This window comes from Cynocephalus volans, chromosome 11, assembly GCF_027409185.1.
Source record: "Cynocephalus volans isolate mCynVol1 chromosome 11, mCynVol1.pri, whole genome shotgun sequence".
NCBI lineage: Eukaryota > Metazoa > Chordata > Mammalia > Dermoptera > Cynocephalidae > Cynocephalus > Cynocephalus volans.
The window spans coordinates 94,665,980-94,677,842 of NC_084470.1; the positions used below are offsets into that span (position 1 = coordinate 94,665,980).

Below are 11,863 nucleotides of genomic sequence, written 5' to 3' on the forward strand. Positions count from 1 at the left end.
TGGCTGCAGGTGGTGGGGGTAGGGGCTGGACCATTCACCAAGGAGCTAATCTGCTTTCCCCAGAACCATTTTCTCACACCAATTTCAAAGAAGGGAGTGGGCAAAAACCACACTAACAGTACATAGCTTTCTCCAGATGGAATCGGAGCAGCAGGGCAGAGCATGGAAAGAAGCCCAGAGACGTTCTCCTGGGTGCCTGCCACATGTCAGCCACCGCTGACATGTAACCTCCTTTGCGTGTGTCTAGGCTCATGCGTGTGGGGTGTGACTGCATGAGTACTTGCCTGCATATGTGAGCCCATGGGTGTGTGTCAGGGGGCGGCCAGGCGGACCCTCCCCCTCTGAGCCTTGGCTTCCTCACCTGTGAAACAAACAGGGCGACAGCACCTACCGACGCTGCCTCCCAGAGTGGCAGGTGCACATGCGCCAGGCCCTTTGTGCCCTTCAGTCCCTCCTCACAGAGCAATGTGAGAACATACACTCTAAGAACATCTGACCCTGGGAGGGGCCACCCCCTGCCCCCCACTTGGCCTCCCTCTGCAGATGGGCAGGGTCTGGGCAGATGGAAGTGACTGCCCTTTGCTATTGGATGGTTAGTTCTTTACCCTGCTTTGACTTCTCTTCCTGGCCTACCGGGCCAGGCTCTGCCATCTCAGCGTACCTGCCTGGGTCAGACAGACCCTCAAACACGGGGCAGGGGATGTTCCCCAGGGCCCACAGGCAGAGCGGGCAGCCTGTCTGTACTGAGCCAGTCTCCTATTCTGCTAGCTCTGGCTTTTTCACCTGTAGAAGAGGGTTAATAATGATGCCCAACACCCATGCTTGAGGGGAGATGATGCTATAGGGCCTGATGCACAGTCACTGGTCAGGGTGGTATAAGGAGGAATGGAGAGATTTATGGTAACTGGGCAAGACTTCTCAAAACTAAGCAACACCTAAGATGGGAGCCCGCTTTCCTGCAGGGTTTCAGGTAGCTGAGAGTGCTATGGTCCCCAGCTCTCTGGGCTGGTGGGGGTATAGGATCAGGAGGTGGGGGTTGGACTCTCACCCCCAAACCTCCCCACCAGGAGAATGCAGGAGGGGCAGAGCTTGGGTGCAGAGTGCTCCCCTCCCGCTCTCCCTGGGGGTGTGCCAGGCACAGGCAGGGCCACCAGTCCATGCTGGATGGATGGCAGCCAAGCCAGGGCATGGGTCCTCAGAACTCCAGCTGCTTGCTCCTGCTGGCCCTGCCACACAGGGCCACATGAATGAGGGTCACTTAAGGGCTGTAACTGCTCAGTGCCAGGTTGGATCGACCATGCTGTAGGGGATGGAGGTGCTGAGGGTGCAGTCAGGTCAGGTGTGAGACATGGCCAGCCTGAGAGTGCTGCTCACATGTGCCTAGAGGGTAGGGTGTGTGGTGTGAAATGGTGTGGGGGTGCCTGTGTGTGTCTGTCCAGAGGCCAGGAGGAGATAAAGAGAGGACTCAGTATACATCCCAGCAAACAGGGCGTGCCTGACACTGTGTGTGTGCGCACGTGTGAAACACAGGGTGCGTGAGGGAGCGTTAGGATGACAGCATCGAGTACTCTGTGCGTGTGGAATGTGGTCCCGTGTCCCCACTGCCCCGAGCCCCGGGACTCACTCGAGCACGTCGCGGTTGAACTGCTTCTGCCGGTTGCCCAGGAACTCGCCGATCATCTGCCGGCTGAGGCCCTTGCGCTGCAGCAGGAAGTGAGCCACCCCCACTGGTGTGTCGGGCACGAAGCCACGCTCGATGAGGTACTGGACTCCCTTCTCAGGCTTCCTGGGGGTGGGACGAGAAGCACATTCAGCCCCAGCTTCCCCATCTCCCCACCTGGGTGGGGACCCAAGAGCTCTAGCTTGGCACCAGGAGACCCTGAGCTCCAGCCATCCTGTCCTGTCTCATGCCCAAAATGTGGGGGTATCTGGTGTGAAAGCAAGAACTCAGAACCGCCCAGACCCTGTGCCAGGAATGGGCTGGATTGGGCCAGCCATGGGGCCACTTCTGTAGGTGCTGGAGAAGGGACCCTCAGTCCCCCATCCCACCTACAGTCCCTCCTTGGCCACCTGGCACTGCTTCAAAGTCCATGCATGCATACACAGCTACGCTCCCAGCCCGGCCCAACTCCCTGCTCTCCATGCTACCCTTCCCCCACCTACCGACATAATAAACAGCAGCTACCACCACACCGTCAGTGATGATCACTCACTGTGTATGAGGACTGTCCGGGTGCTCACACGCACTAACACCCTGAACTCTCACTCCTGAAGGTCAGCACTGGTTCCCTGCTGTGCTAAGAGCCCAGACTCAGGAGCCTGAAAGATCTGACCTTGCCAGGGGCCGAAACATCCCCTGTTATAAGGACTTACTGGGTCAGTACAGTCACATGCCTGTTATGATGCACTTAGTAAGCACCATAAAAGGTTTGTGTGCTGAGCCCCAATTCTAAGCAGAGAAAATGGAGGCACAGAGAGGTAAAGTTTCCAGCTGGAAGATGGGACAGGGAAGCCAGGGATGGCTTTGGGGAGGGCAGCTGGGCTGGCCCTGCAGGGCTGAGTATGTGCAGAGCCAGGCCTGGGCAGGGATGTGCATGGAGTGCCTTTGCGGGCTGCTGGGGCCTGATGCCAGGCCTGAGCGTACCACCTGCACCTGGCCAGCTGTCTGCAGGGCAGGCCAGGCCCAGGCAAGCTGTGGGAGCACCACACAGATCCTGTCTTGGTGAGGTACTGCACCCATGTGGGCCCATCAGGCCCTTTCCTCCCTGAAGCCTCCGACTTCTGGCCTGCTTTGTGGCAGGGAGGTCCTGATGGTCGAGGGAGACAGGGTGGCGTAAGACAGTTTTGAAGATGAGCACATGTGTAGCCCCTGGATGACAGGTGTCTGCCTCTGCAGAGCTCGCCAGGCCACTCAGGGAGATTTGTGGAGACCTCAGGGCCAGGCCATGGCATCAGGCCATTCTTGCCCCCTGTCCCTCTGTCCCAAGACCTTGGAGTCACTGAGGCCTGTCAAGCAGTTGGGTATACTCTTGAGGGACAGTGTGTTTCTCCAAGAGTCCATGAAGGACCCAGCGTGGCTTGGACCCCACTGTCCTGAGGCATACCCAGAAACATGCTGGGGTGGAGTAACCCAGGTCACCCCATTAACTTGGGGGCCAGGCCTGACCCCTTGCCCCAGCAGGAGGGGTCAGTGGTCTTCTGTCCCCTAGTGGGGGGGATATAGGCGAAGGCCAGATTCTACCTGCCCCCGTGACCTGTGCAGGGCTGACAGCAGTGCCATGCAAATACTGTCTTCCATAGTAAGCAAAAGTAAGCCTCCAGCTGCAAGGTGACCCTGCTATTTTTAGCCCAGATGTCCATACACCCTAACCTTGTCCCCAGGAGCTTGGCAGGGAGCAGACACCAGTGAGTTTTGGTTCTGGCATGGAAGTGGTAATGGAGTGGCCCAGGTCCATCCACTGGTGCCGGGGCCCCAAGACAAAATGACCAGGGTTTCGCTGTTCACAACACCTCATGCCCCACTTCTCCTGAGACCCTGGGGTCTCTACCCAAGATCTGCTCCAAGCCCCAGGCACCTCCAACCACTCGGCCATGGTGGCTGATGCCAGTGCCAGAGCGGTTCCCACTTCCTCACCATGCTGCTCCACCACAGCTCCCGAGACCCCAGGTGTGCCCACCTCGCCCTCCCTCAACTGCTAGGAGAGGGTCCCCATTGGCTAGCCACAGATGGGTCTTCTTTGGCACACATGCTGTTAACAAAAAGAATTCAAGGTAGTAACCAATATTTTAAAATTGGGGGAGTGCTCATAAAATCCAAATTTCTGCTTCTTTTAAAAAAATCAGAACTTATGGCACTCCAGGCCTATGCTTCTGTATGGCAATGACTAGAAGGCTGCACGGCCCCACTCAGACCCTCTGTCACCCATCCCAGGATGCCTGGTCCCTCCCCCCACACCAGAGCTCTGTCACCCTCTCCAGGACATATGGTCCCTTCCCCCACACAAGAGCTCTGTCACCCACCCCAGGATGCCTGGTCCTGCCCTCTCAGCTCTTGGGCTGTTCTGAGGAGAGAAAGCGCCAGGGCCCAGGCTGAGAGCCAAGCTTGGCACTCCTGCCAGCATCCAGGCAGAGGTGCAGTGGGGGCGGGGAGAGAAGGGGGCAGGTTTGGGGACGGAGTCTGAGGGTGGAGAAGACAATGTTTGCTGAGGGATCCATGTGCGTGTGTATGTGGCAGCCAGGGCTAGGGATGTTTTGGGCAGGAGCCGGGGAATAACGAGTGACAAACGCAGGATGGCCCCAGCATTTGGCCTGAATGGGCATGGGAGGGGCTAAGTCCATCTGTCTGGTTTCACAGGCAGTGTCGCACAGGAGACGAGTCCAAAGTGACAAGGCCTAGACCTGTGACTAGCAAATGAAGTCACGAGGAAAGCCGTGTGGACAGGAGGTCCAGGTGGGAGCTGGGCTGGGGTAGGAAAGTGGGGACAGATGGGGAAGGCCAGGGGGCCAGTCTCCAGCACTGGGATGGGAGCCTCCAAGTGGCTTCTTATACAGGAGTGACCGCCCTCAAATGGCCTCCCTGACAGCAGACGGCCAGTGCACTGGACATCTGTAGATGTGAGTCCCCTGCCTGTTGGGATCTTGCTGGCTGCCCCACTTTAGCTGCAAGGTGAGGCCCTTCCTGTCCCCATCTGTTCTTGGTGGCCCTGCCAGGTGGCGAGCTCCCCCGCAAGGCCCCATGCATCTGTGGGGAGATCACTTGTCCTGCAGGCTCTGCTGAACGTCACTCACACGGCAGGTGAGCCATCGTGCTGCCCGGGTCGCCACCTCCTTGTGCAGCAGGACTATACTCCCCATCCTGCTCCAGTGGGGGGAGGGGGGGAATGGGATGAGCCTCGGACACCGAACTGTGATCAGAGAGGGTATGTGTCACTTCTGGGGCAGCTATGCAGCTCTACGGTGCCTTGCCTCCTTCATTCACAGACACTGAGCACCCACTCTGGGCCAGGTGCTGCACCAGCACAGCGATGGTCCAAACCAAGCCCCATCCTCAAAAACCACGCGCTCTCGCTGGAGAGCAATAAAGGAGGGAGATAAAACCCGAGGACATAGGGACACATGACAGCACGGGGGCAAGGCATGGCTGTGGGAGCCACAAGCCTGGGCCTAAATCTCAGCCCCACTTACTAGCTTGGAGACCCAGGGCAAGTTAGGTAACATCTCTGTGCGTTTGTGTAATGGAATTAGAAACAATGCCCACAACACAGTTACTGTGAAGAATGAATGAGTGAATAAGGCACTATGCCTCTAAGCCCCCCAAATATCGGTTACACAGCTGGAGGAGGAGGCAAGGGAATGACCTGGGGAAGGCATCCACTGCAGCTGGAAGGAGCAGGAGGGACCATCAGGAAGTGCCTCCTTGAGGAGGTGGCATTGAACCTGGAGGCAGGAAGAGGGTCCTTGGTAGAGGGAACAGCCAACACAAAAGCTTTATTTGACATATAATAGAACGAGGGCACAGAAAGGTCAAGTAACGTAGCTCCAGGTTGCCCAGCAAGATAGAGTGACTTCTAACACACTGCTTTACCCCCAAAAGCCCCTAAAAACTCACTCTTCCTTCTCCACCCCCTCACTGTTGCTGAAAATCAACTCTGTCCAGTTGTTGAGTCACCCCACACCCCCGCAACTTCTCTGTGTAAACCCCGACGACTCTTTCTTTAGCTTTCCTTAGCTCCACTTGTGAGGACCCAGCATTTGTAAGGTGCCAACTGTGCCATTTGCACCACCTCCACCCGGCCCACCTCACCGCTCTGACCCTGCCGTGTCCCTGAAACACTTCAGCAGTTGGTAGTTAGCAGGAGAGCCCCCAGCCCCACCCCTGCTGTTTGTGTCCAGGTGTGGCACTAGCTGTCCTCCTAGGGCTCTTGAGCCAGGCTTTCTTGACATCTGACGCGAGTCAGACTCAGGTGTGACAGATGAGCATGCTCCGTACCGGTAACTTCCTTCACATGTGGCTCTGGCCATCCCTTGCTGCGAACTGTTGGTGGCAACAGTGAGCTATGTAAGGCTCTGGGTGGGAGCAATCTCAAGGCTCTCAATGGCACTTAAGGAACATGTACTTGCTGGAACATAATGCTGAGTGATGAGCCTGCTCTTTTCCCAGCAGGGGCCAGCAGACCAGGAATAGGGTTCTCTAGTTGTTCGAGTTGCCTAAGAGATAGGGAAGTGGGCGGCTGCCCAGGACCCAGTGTCAGCTTCTGGATCGCCCACCCCACCCTTGAGCTCCGCCCATGACCCAGTGGGATGACCTCACCCTGGCTGCATGCCAGTCAGAGCCCTGCATGCTGCAGACATAGGAAGTGGCTCAGAGAGAGGCAGGCGAGCTGGAAGAGCCACGGGGAGGGAATCTCTCTTCCTGCTGGGGTTGCCCTGAGGTTGGACTATGGGCCCTGGGGCATCTGGTGGCCCTACCGGCCTGCGTCAGAAGGAACCTGGCAGGGGATAGGGCTGAGAGACACCACAGATGGACTTTTCAGGTCCATAACCCAACAAAGCCTCTTTGCTTAAACCAGTCGGACTTGGTTCCTCTCATTTGCAACAGAGAACACCCTGATTAATCCAGAGCCCCCACAGGGATCTATATACCTAGAGTGACCAAGGGTCCTTGTGACTAGAGCTGAGCCCCGCCGCCAGGTAGCTGCTGTCAGGATTGGCCAAGGGGCGAGGACAGACTCAGCAGGTTTGGCATCCAGAGAATCCCTGCGTGCCTGGAAGTGCCTCTCCAATTCAGCAATCAGGCTCGAGTCCCTCCTGTGTTCTGCAGGGAAGTGGCCCCTTGCATCTGCTCGTCGCCTCCCGAGACTGCCTACTGTGTCACACAGTTCCTCTGGGACTGCAGATCCAAGCAGAGAGCGCCTGCTGGGGTCCTCCTTGGCACTTATCCCACAGAGAAGGTGGGAGAATCGCCCTCCAACATGCTGCTGGCACACCCTGTGGGGCCTCTCATGGCACTGTCTTCCTCTCTGAGGGGCTCAGCACCAGTCACCCTAGACCCAGAGCAGGGCTAGGGACCCCACAGGCCAGAGTGGCCCATGCCCAAGGGAATGGGACAGACTTCCAAAGACCCAGCTCAGACTGCTCCTAAGAGAGACGCCTTTTAAACTGTCAGCACCACAGGCAATGGCAGGTGGCACAGCATGGTGTCCACCCTGCAGCCAGTGCTTCTGTTCCTGTGGTCCTGTGGCCTTGAGCTTAGGCCACAGCCTTACTGAGCCCTGGCAGGTTGTGAGGAGTCAGTGAGATAATGCACAGAAATGTTTTGCACAGGGTCTGGCACTTAATCCATAGTCTATACAGGCTGGCTCTCATCACTGTTGTTTTCATCCATGACAACAAACATGTTAGCCACAGGAGTGTGGAGCTAGAGCCAGCAGATCAGGAGCTCAGCACCAGCTGTGGTACTTCCCGAGAGAGACTGGACAAGCCCTGGCTTCCTGCACAGGTAGTGGGGTGACACCAGGGGCACTGGAAGGGTGAAATAGTAGCTCCTCCCCTAGATTTTCAGAGAGACTCTCTGCCTCTCTCCTGTAGCAGCTGGTGGGTCCTGGTGCCTGGGCTCAGGGTAGAGAGGGGGCCTTGCTCACAGATGGGGGCTGCCTCCAAATGCAGGATCCTGGACTGCAAGGGTCCTCAGGGAACCCTGTGAACAGCTCCTAGCCCAAGCAGGAGTCCCACCACACTGTCACACCAAGTGGTTGCCAAGGCCCAGGCTCCTCAGAGACAAGGCACTCGCTCCCTTCTGAGAGTGCCCCTTTTATCACAGAGCAGCTCTGGGGCTGAGGACACTGTTCTGGAGACGGGAGAGGTCTGGCCTGGCCCACCTGTGACAAGGTGAGTAAAAGGGAGGGATGTGACAGAGAGGAATGGACACGGGGAGGCACGCACCTCTGAGCATGAGTATGGGATGCAGGAGCAGAGCAGCCTGCAGTGGGATTTCAACACCGTCCATGGGCAAGGAGATGACAGGCTGAGTGAGGGACCTGCTAGGCACCCAGCAGGGCTTGAGTGCCAACCCCAGCTCCTGTGCTATGGCGGCCCCAGGACCACTGCTCCAGAGGTACAGGACCTCTCACCAGTGCTATGGCTTTGCCTCCTGGACTCCATGTGGCCTAGAGAGGAGGTGGGAACCCAGAGCTACCCTGCTGCTGGCAGTTCCTACATTGTGAATTTTGTGAGGATGGGTTCAGGAGCCAGGTGGCCAGGGTGTGAAGTCCAGCCTGGTCACCTACCAGCTGTGTGACCTTGGGCAAGTTACCCTCTCTGAGCCTCAGTTCACCCATCTGTGACGTGGGGTTACTAACAGACCCTAGTCCATGGGAGAACGTGAGTTCATGCATGACAGGCTCTTGGAGCAGCACCTGGCACACCATCAGCACACGCAGGTATTAGCCATCCTCACTAGTTAAGACTACTTGGTCCATCAAACCATCTGCTCAGGTCCTCCTAAAGCCCAGGGCCATGGAAGCCCCCTTCCCTTGCTACTCACTCTGGGAGCAAAGGCCCCGGAGACCATGACAGCTGCCATCCACAAGCTCCTCCTGGGATGGCAGGCTCCAGGCCAGGCTCTTGCTTCTGCTACCTCTAATCCTCACCAAACTCAGGGTGGGGACCTTGCACTCATTTTCCAGGTGTGGTTGGTGAGGCTCATGGTGCAGGGAGTTCCCCCAGGTCCTGTAGCTGATAAGTGGCAGAGCTGGGCCTGAAACCCTCTTGCCTCTGGCTCCTGGAACCTCCACCCTCCCCCTAGCCCCACAAGCCAGATGTGTGGCGTTGGCTGGGCCCAGTGGGGGTGAGCCCTTCCTGGAGTTTGTGGAGGGCAGACGCTCGGAGGGACATCTGGATGTCAGGCAGACCTCTGCAGCCTCCTCAGAGGCTGCCGGGATGCCCACTCCCCACCAACCCGTATCACTTTCTAGGGTTTCCTTTGTTTTGTTTTTCCTTTCGGGGCACCTGGCTGGCCCCTGTGCTTTGGATACGTCACTCAGACCCTCCTCAGAGCCCTTGAGGGGGATGTTCCCTCCAGACAGAGGTTACGCCAGGAAAGCTCACTACTGGAAAGGAACGAGAATGAAGAGCTGTCCTGGAGGCTGGGCTGGCAGGGGGTGTGGGTAAAGGTGGGTGTCCAGGGAGGAAGGGCAATGGTGGTAGGAGGGGACAAGGGACCCACAGGCAGAGCCCCAGGGAGAGAGGCGGACGTGGCCAGCAAGGTGCAGGGCCTGGGGAGGGAAGGGAGGTCTTGAAGGAGGGGCCTTCTGGACAGGCAACCCAGCCTTGGGCATCAGGGCTGCTCAGGGCCCACCAGAGTCTTCACCAGCAGCCCCAGGGCCCACTCAAGGAAAAACCAAGCACACTGCTGCCCAGCCTCAGAGGCCTCAAACTCCCAATGCAGCTCTGGTTCCAGCTCTGCAGTGGGGACTGGGGTTCTGTGTACTTAGAGTTGAACTACCAGCCACCTCTGGGACCTAGAGAGGCTCCAGGGAGACTTGGCAGTGGGCACATGCCTACGAAAAGACTTTAGAAACCAAAAACCTCCAAATCTGTGTTAAGAAGGCATTGACTTCTTCAAATAACAACATTTTTGGAGAAGCGGCTTCTCCTCAAATCCTCCAAACACTTCCCTGAGGTAGTATCATTACCCCACAGTACAAAAGGGGAAACTAAGGCTTGGAGGCTGGTGTGGGGCTGAGCTGGGAATCTTGCTAGTGCTTTAGGACACACTCCTGCCATCCTGCAGCCTCCTTAAGGGGCAGAAGGGAGTGCTCCCCATGAAATCCCAATGGTGCCTGCCCTGGGGGGTGGGATGCTGACACCTGCATTGAAGTAAGACTCCCTGCAGGTCTGCCCTCTTGGGCACATTCTGCAGTCATGGGACTGTCCCACATCTGTACTGTCCAGTGTGGTAGCTGCCAACCACATGTGTCCAGGGAGCACTTGACATGTGGCTAGTACACCTGAGGGACTGGATTGATTTCACTTAGCTTTAACGTAAACAGCCACACGTGGTTGGGCCCCACAGCCCCATCCATCCACGGAGGAAGGAGGGCAAGTTTCCCCAAGCTGAAGGTGATGCCAACATCCACCAGCATCCTTCACGGGTCTTAATGATTTGATTCTAAAATTCACGTGGAAGAATAACTCCCCAAGAAGAGCCAAGACATTTACTAAAAAGAACAAAAGAGGGGTTCTTGTCCTAATAAGAAAACCTATAAAACTGTAGGAAAGTACAAGTCTGATGGTGGGGGTGGGCTGGTTACCAAGTGGTTAAAGCGCAGGGCAGTTAACACCAAGGTCTGCAGTTTGATCCCTGTACCAGCCAGCTGCCCGCCCCCCACCATAAAAAACGTCTGATGTTGGCAGAGGAATAAACAAACAGATCTTCTAATCATTAGCGTGGAGCTCCACAAGGATCTTCCTTCTGTTGGCTGACATGTTCCAGGCCCCCCAAAACAGTGCCTGGCATGCAGTAGGTGGCCAATAAATAATTGCTGAATGAAAGAAAGGATCCAAGCACACACCCACGTTCATGTAGGAATCAGACGGCATTTCAAGTCAACAGAGAAAGGACGGGATATTCAATACGTTGTTTGGAGAGAACCGGTGAATTCACAGAGCATAAGAAAAGTTAGACCCCTCACCCTGCATTGTTCTCCAAAACAAATTCCAGATTAAAGTCCTAAAATGTGGGAAACGAAACTATAAAAGTACTAAAGAAAAAAATTTAAAAACTATGTTTATGACTAGAGAGAGAACCTTTTGAAATAAAACATAAAAAGCCAAAGTAATTTTTTTTTTTTTTTGTCTTTCTCGTGACCGGCATTCCTATATAGGATCCGAACCCGCGGCGGGAGCGTCGCTGCACACCCAGTGCCGCACTCTCCCGAGTGCGCCACGGGCTGGGCCCCAAAGTAATTTTTTAAATAAGAAAACACTGATGATTTGCTGAATTAAAATTCAAAACTGCTATTAGACAAGAGAGCACGGACAAAGCTGCAAGATGTGTAACTAAAAACTACTGAATTGTACGAGGGTATTTCAAAAAGTTCATGGAAAAATCAAATTAAAAGATAATATGAACATTTCCATGAACTTTCTGAAGTACCCTCGTACATTTCATAAGAGTGAATTTTACAGTATGTTAATTATATCTAAAAAGATATTGTGAGACAATGTCACGTAGCCCCAAGCCCTAAATGATGTCGGCAAGGATCAAATCACAGCAACTGATGGGCACACCGGCCTCATGCTGTGCCAGGTACTGCCCTTGGCGCTCTGCACATGCACCACTCCGTGAGGTGGGCATGGTGGCATCAGCCCCACTTTACAGGTGTGGACACTGAGGAATACAAGGCGAAGCTGCCCAGGGACAGACAGCCAGGAAGGGGAAGTGCCAGGATTTGGAGCCAGGCAGCGTGGCCCTAGAACTGTGTTCCTAACCACCGCTGTCCACACTTCCGAAGAGCACACACTAAGGCACAGAAAAAAGATGCTGGAAGGAAAGGCTCCAAAATGCTAAGAGTCAAAGAGGATGTTCCCCTTATCCTATAAGGCTTTCACTTTCTGTGGAGAAGATACTCACGTGTTGAGCATGTAATTAAAAATTAATAGCAGTGCAAAGACTCTACAGAGACCGAAGCTGGTTGGTTGGGGTAGACTGTTCTTCCTGGCCTCCTGGCCCCCACTGCTGGCTTCAACCTGTCCACTCTGCTGGGATCCCCGGTCATCCCAGCCTCCCTCCAGGGGACACAGGCCTGGGTCTAGAGAGGATCTTGGAGCTGGGCTGTGCCCAGGAACAGGGGGCAGACTTTGG

The 11,863-nt window shown here is 55.7% G+C and overlaps 1 protein-coding gene across 4 annotated transcripts in view; it reads right to left on the minus strand.

The window, feature by feature from the left end:
• The window catches only part of IQSEC1 (IQ motif and Sec7 domain ArfGEF 1), a 71,830-nt gene that overhangs the window by 26,212 nt on the left and 33,755 nt on the right, over positions 1 to 11,863 (minus strand). For all 4 annotated transcript variants that reach the window (XM_063113705.1, XM_063113703.1, XM_063113704.1 and 1 more), the window contains one exon: positions 1,625 to 1,786. In XM_063113705.1, the coding sequence (XP_062969775.1) occupies positions 1,625 to 1,786 (162 nt within the window). The remainder of the gene's footprint in view (positions 1 to 1,624; positions 1,787 to 11,863) is intronic.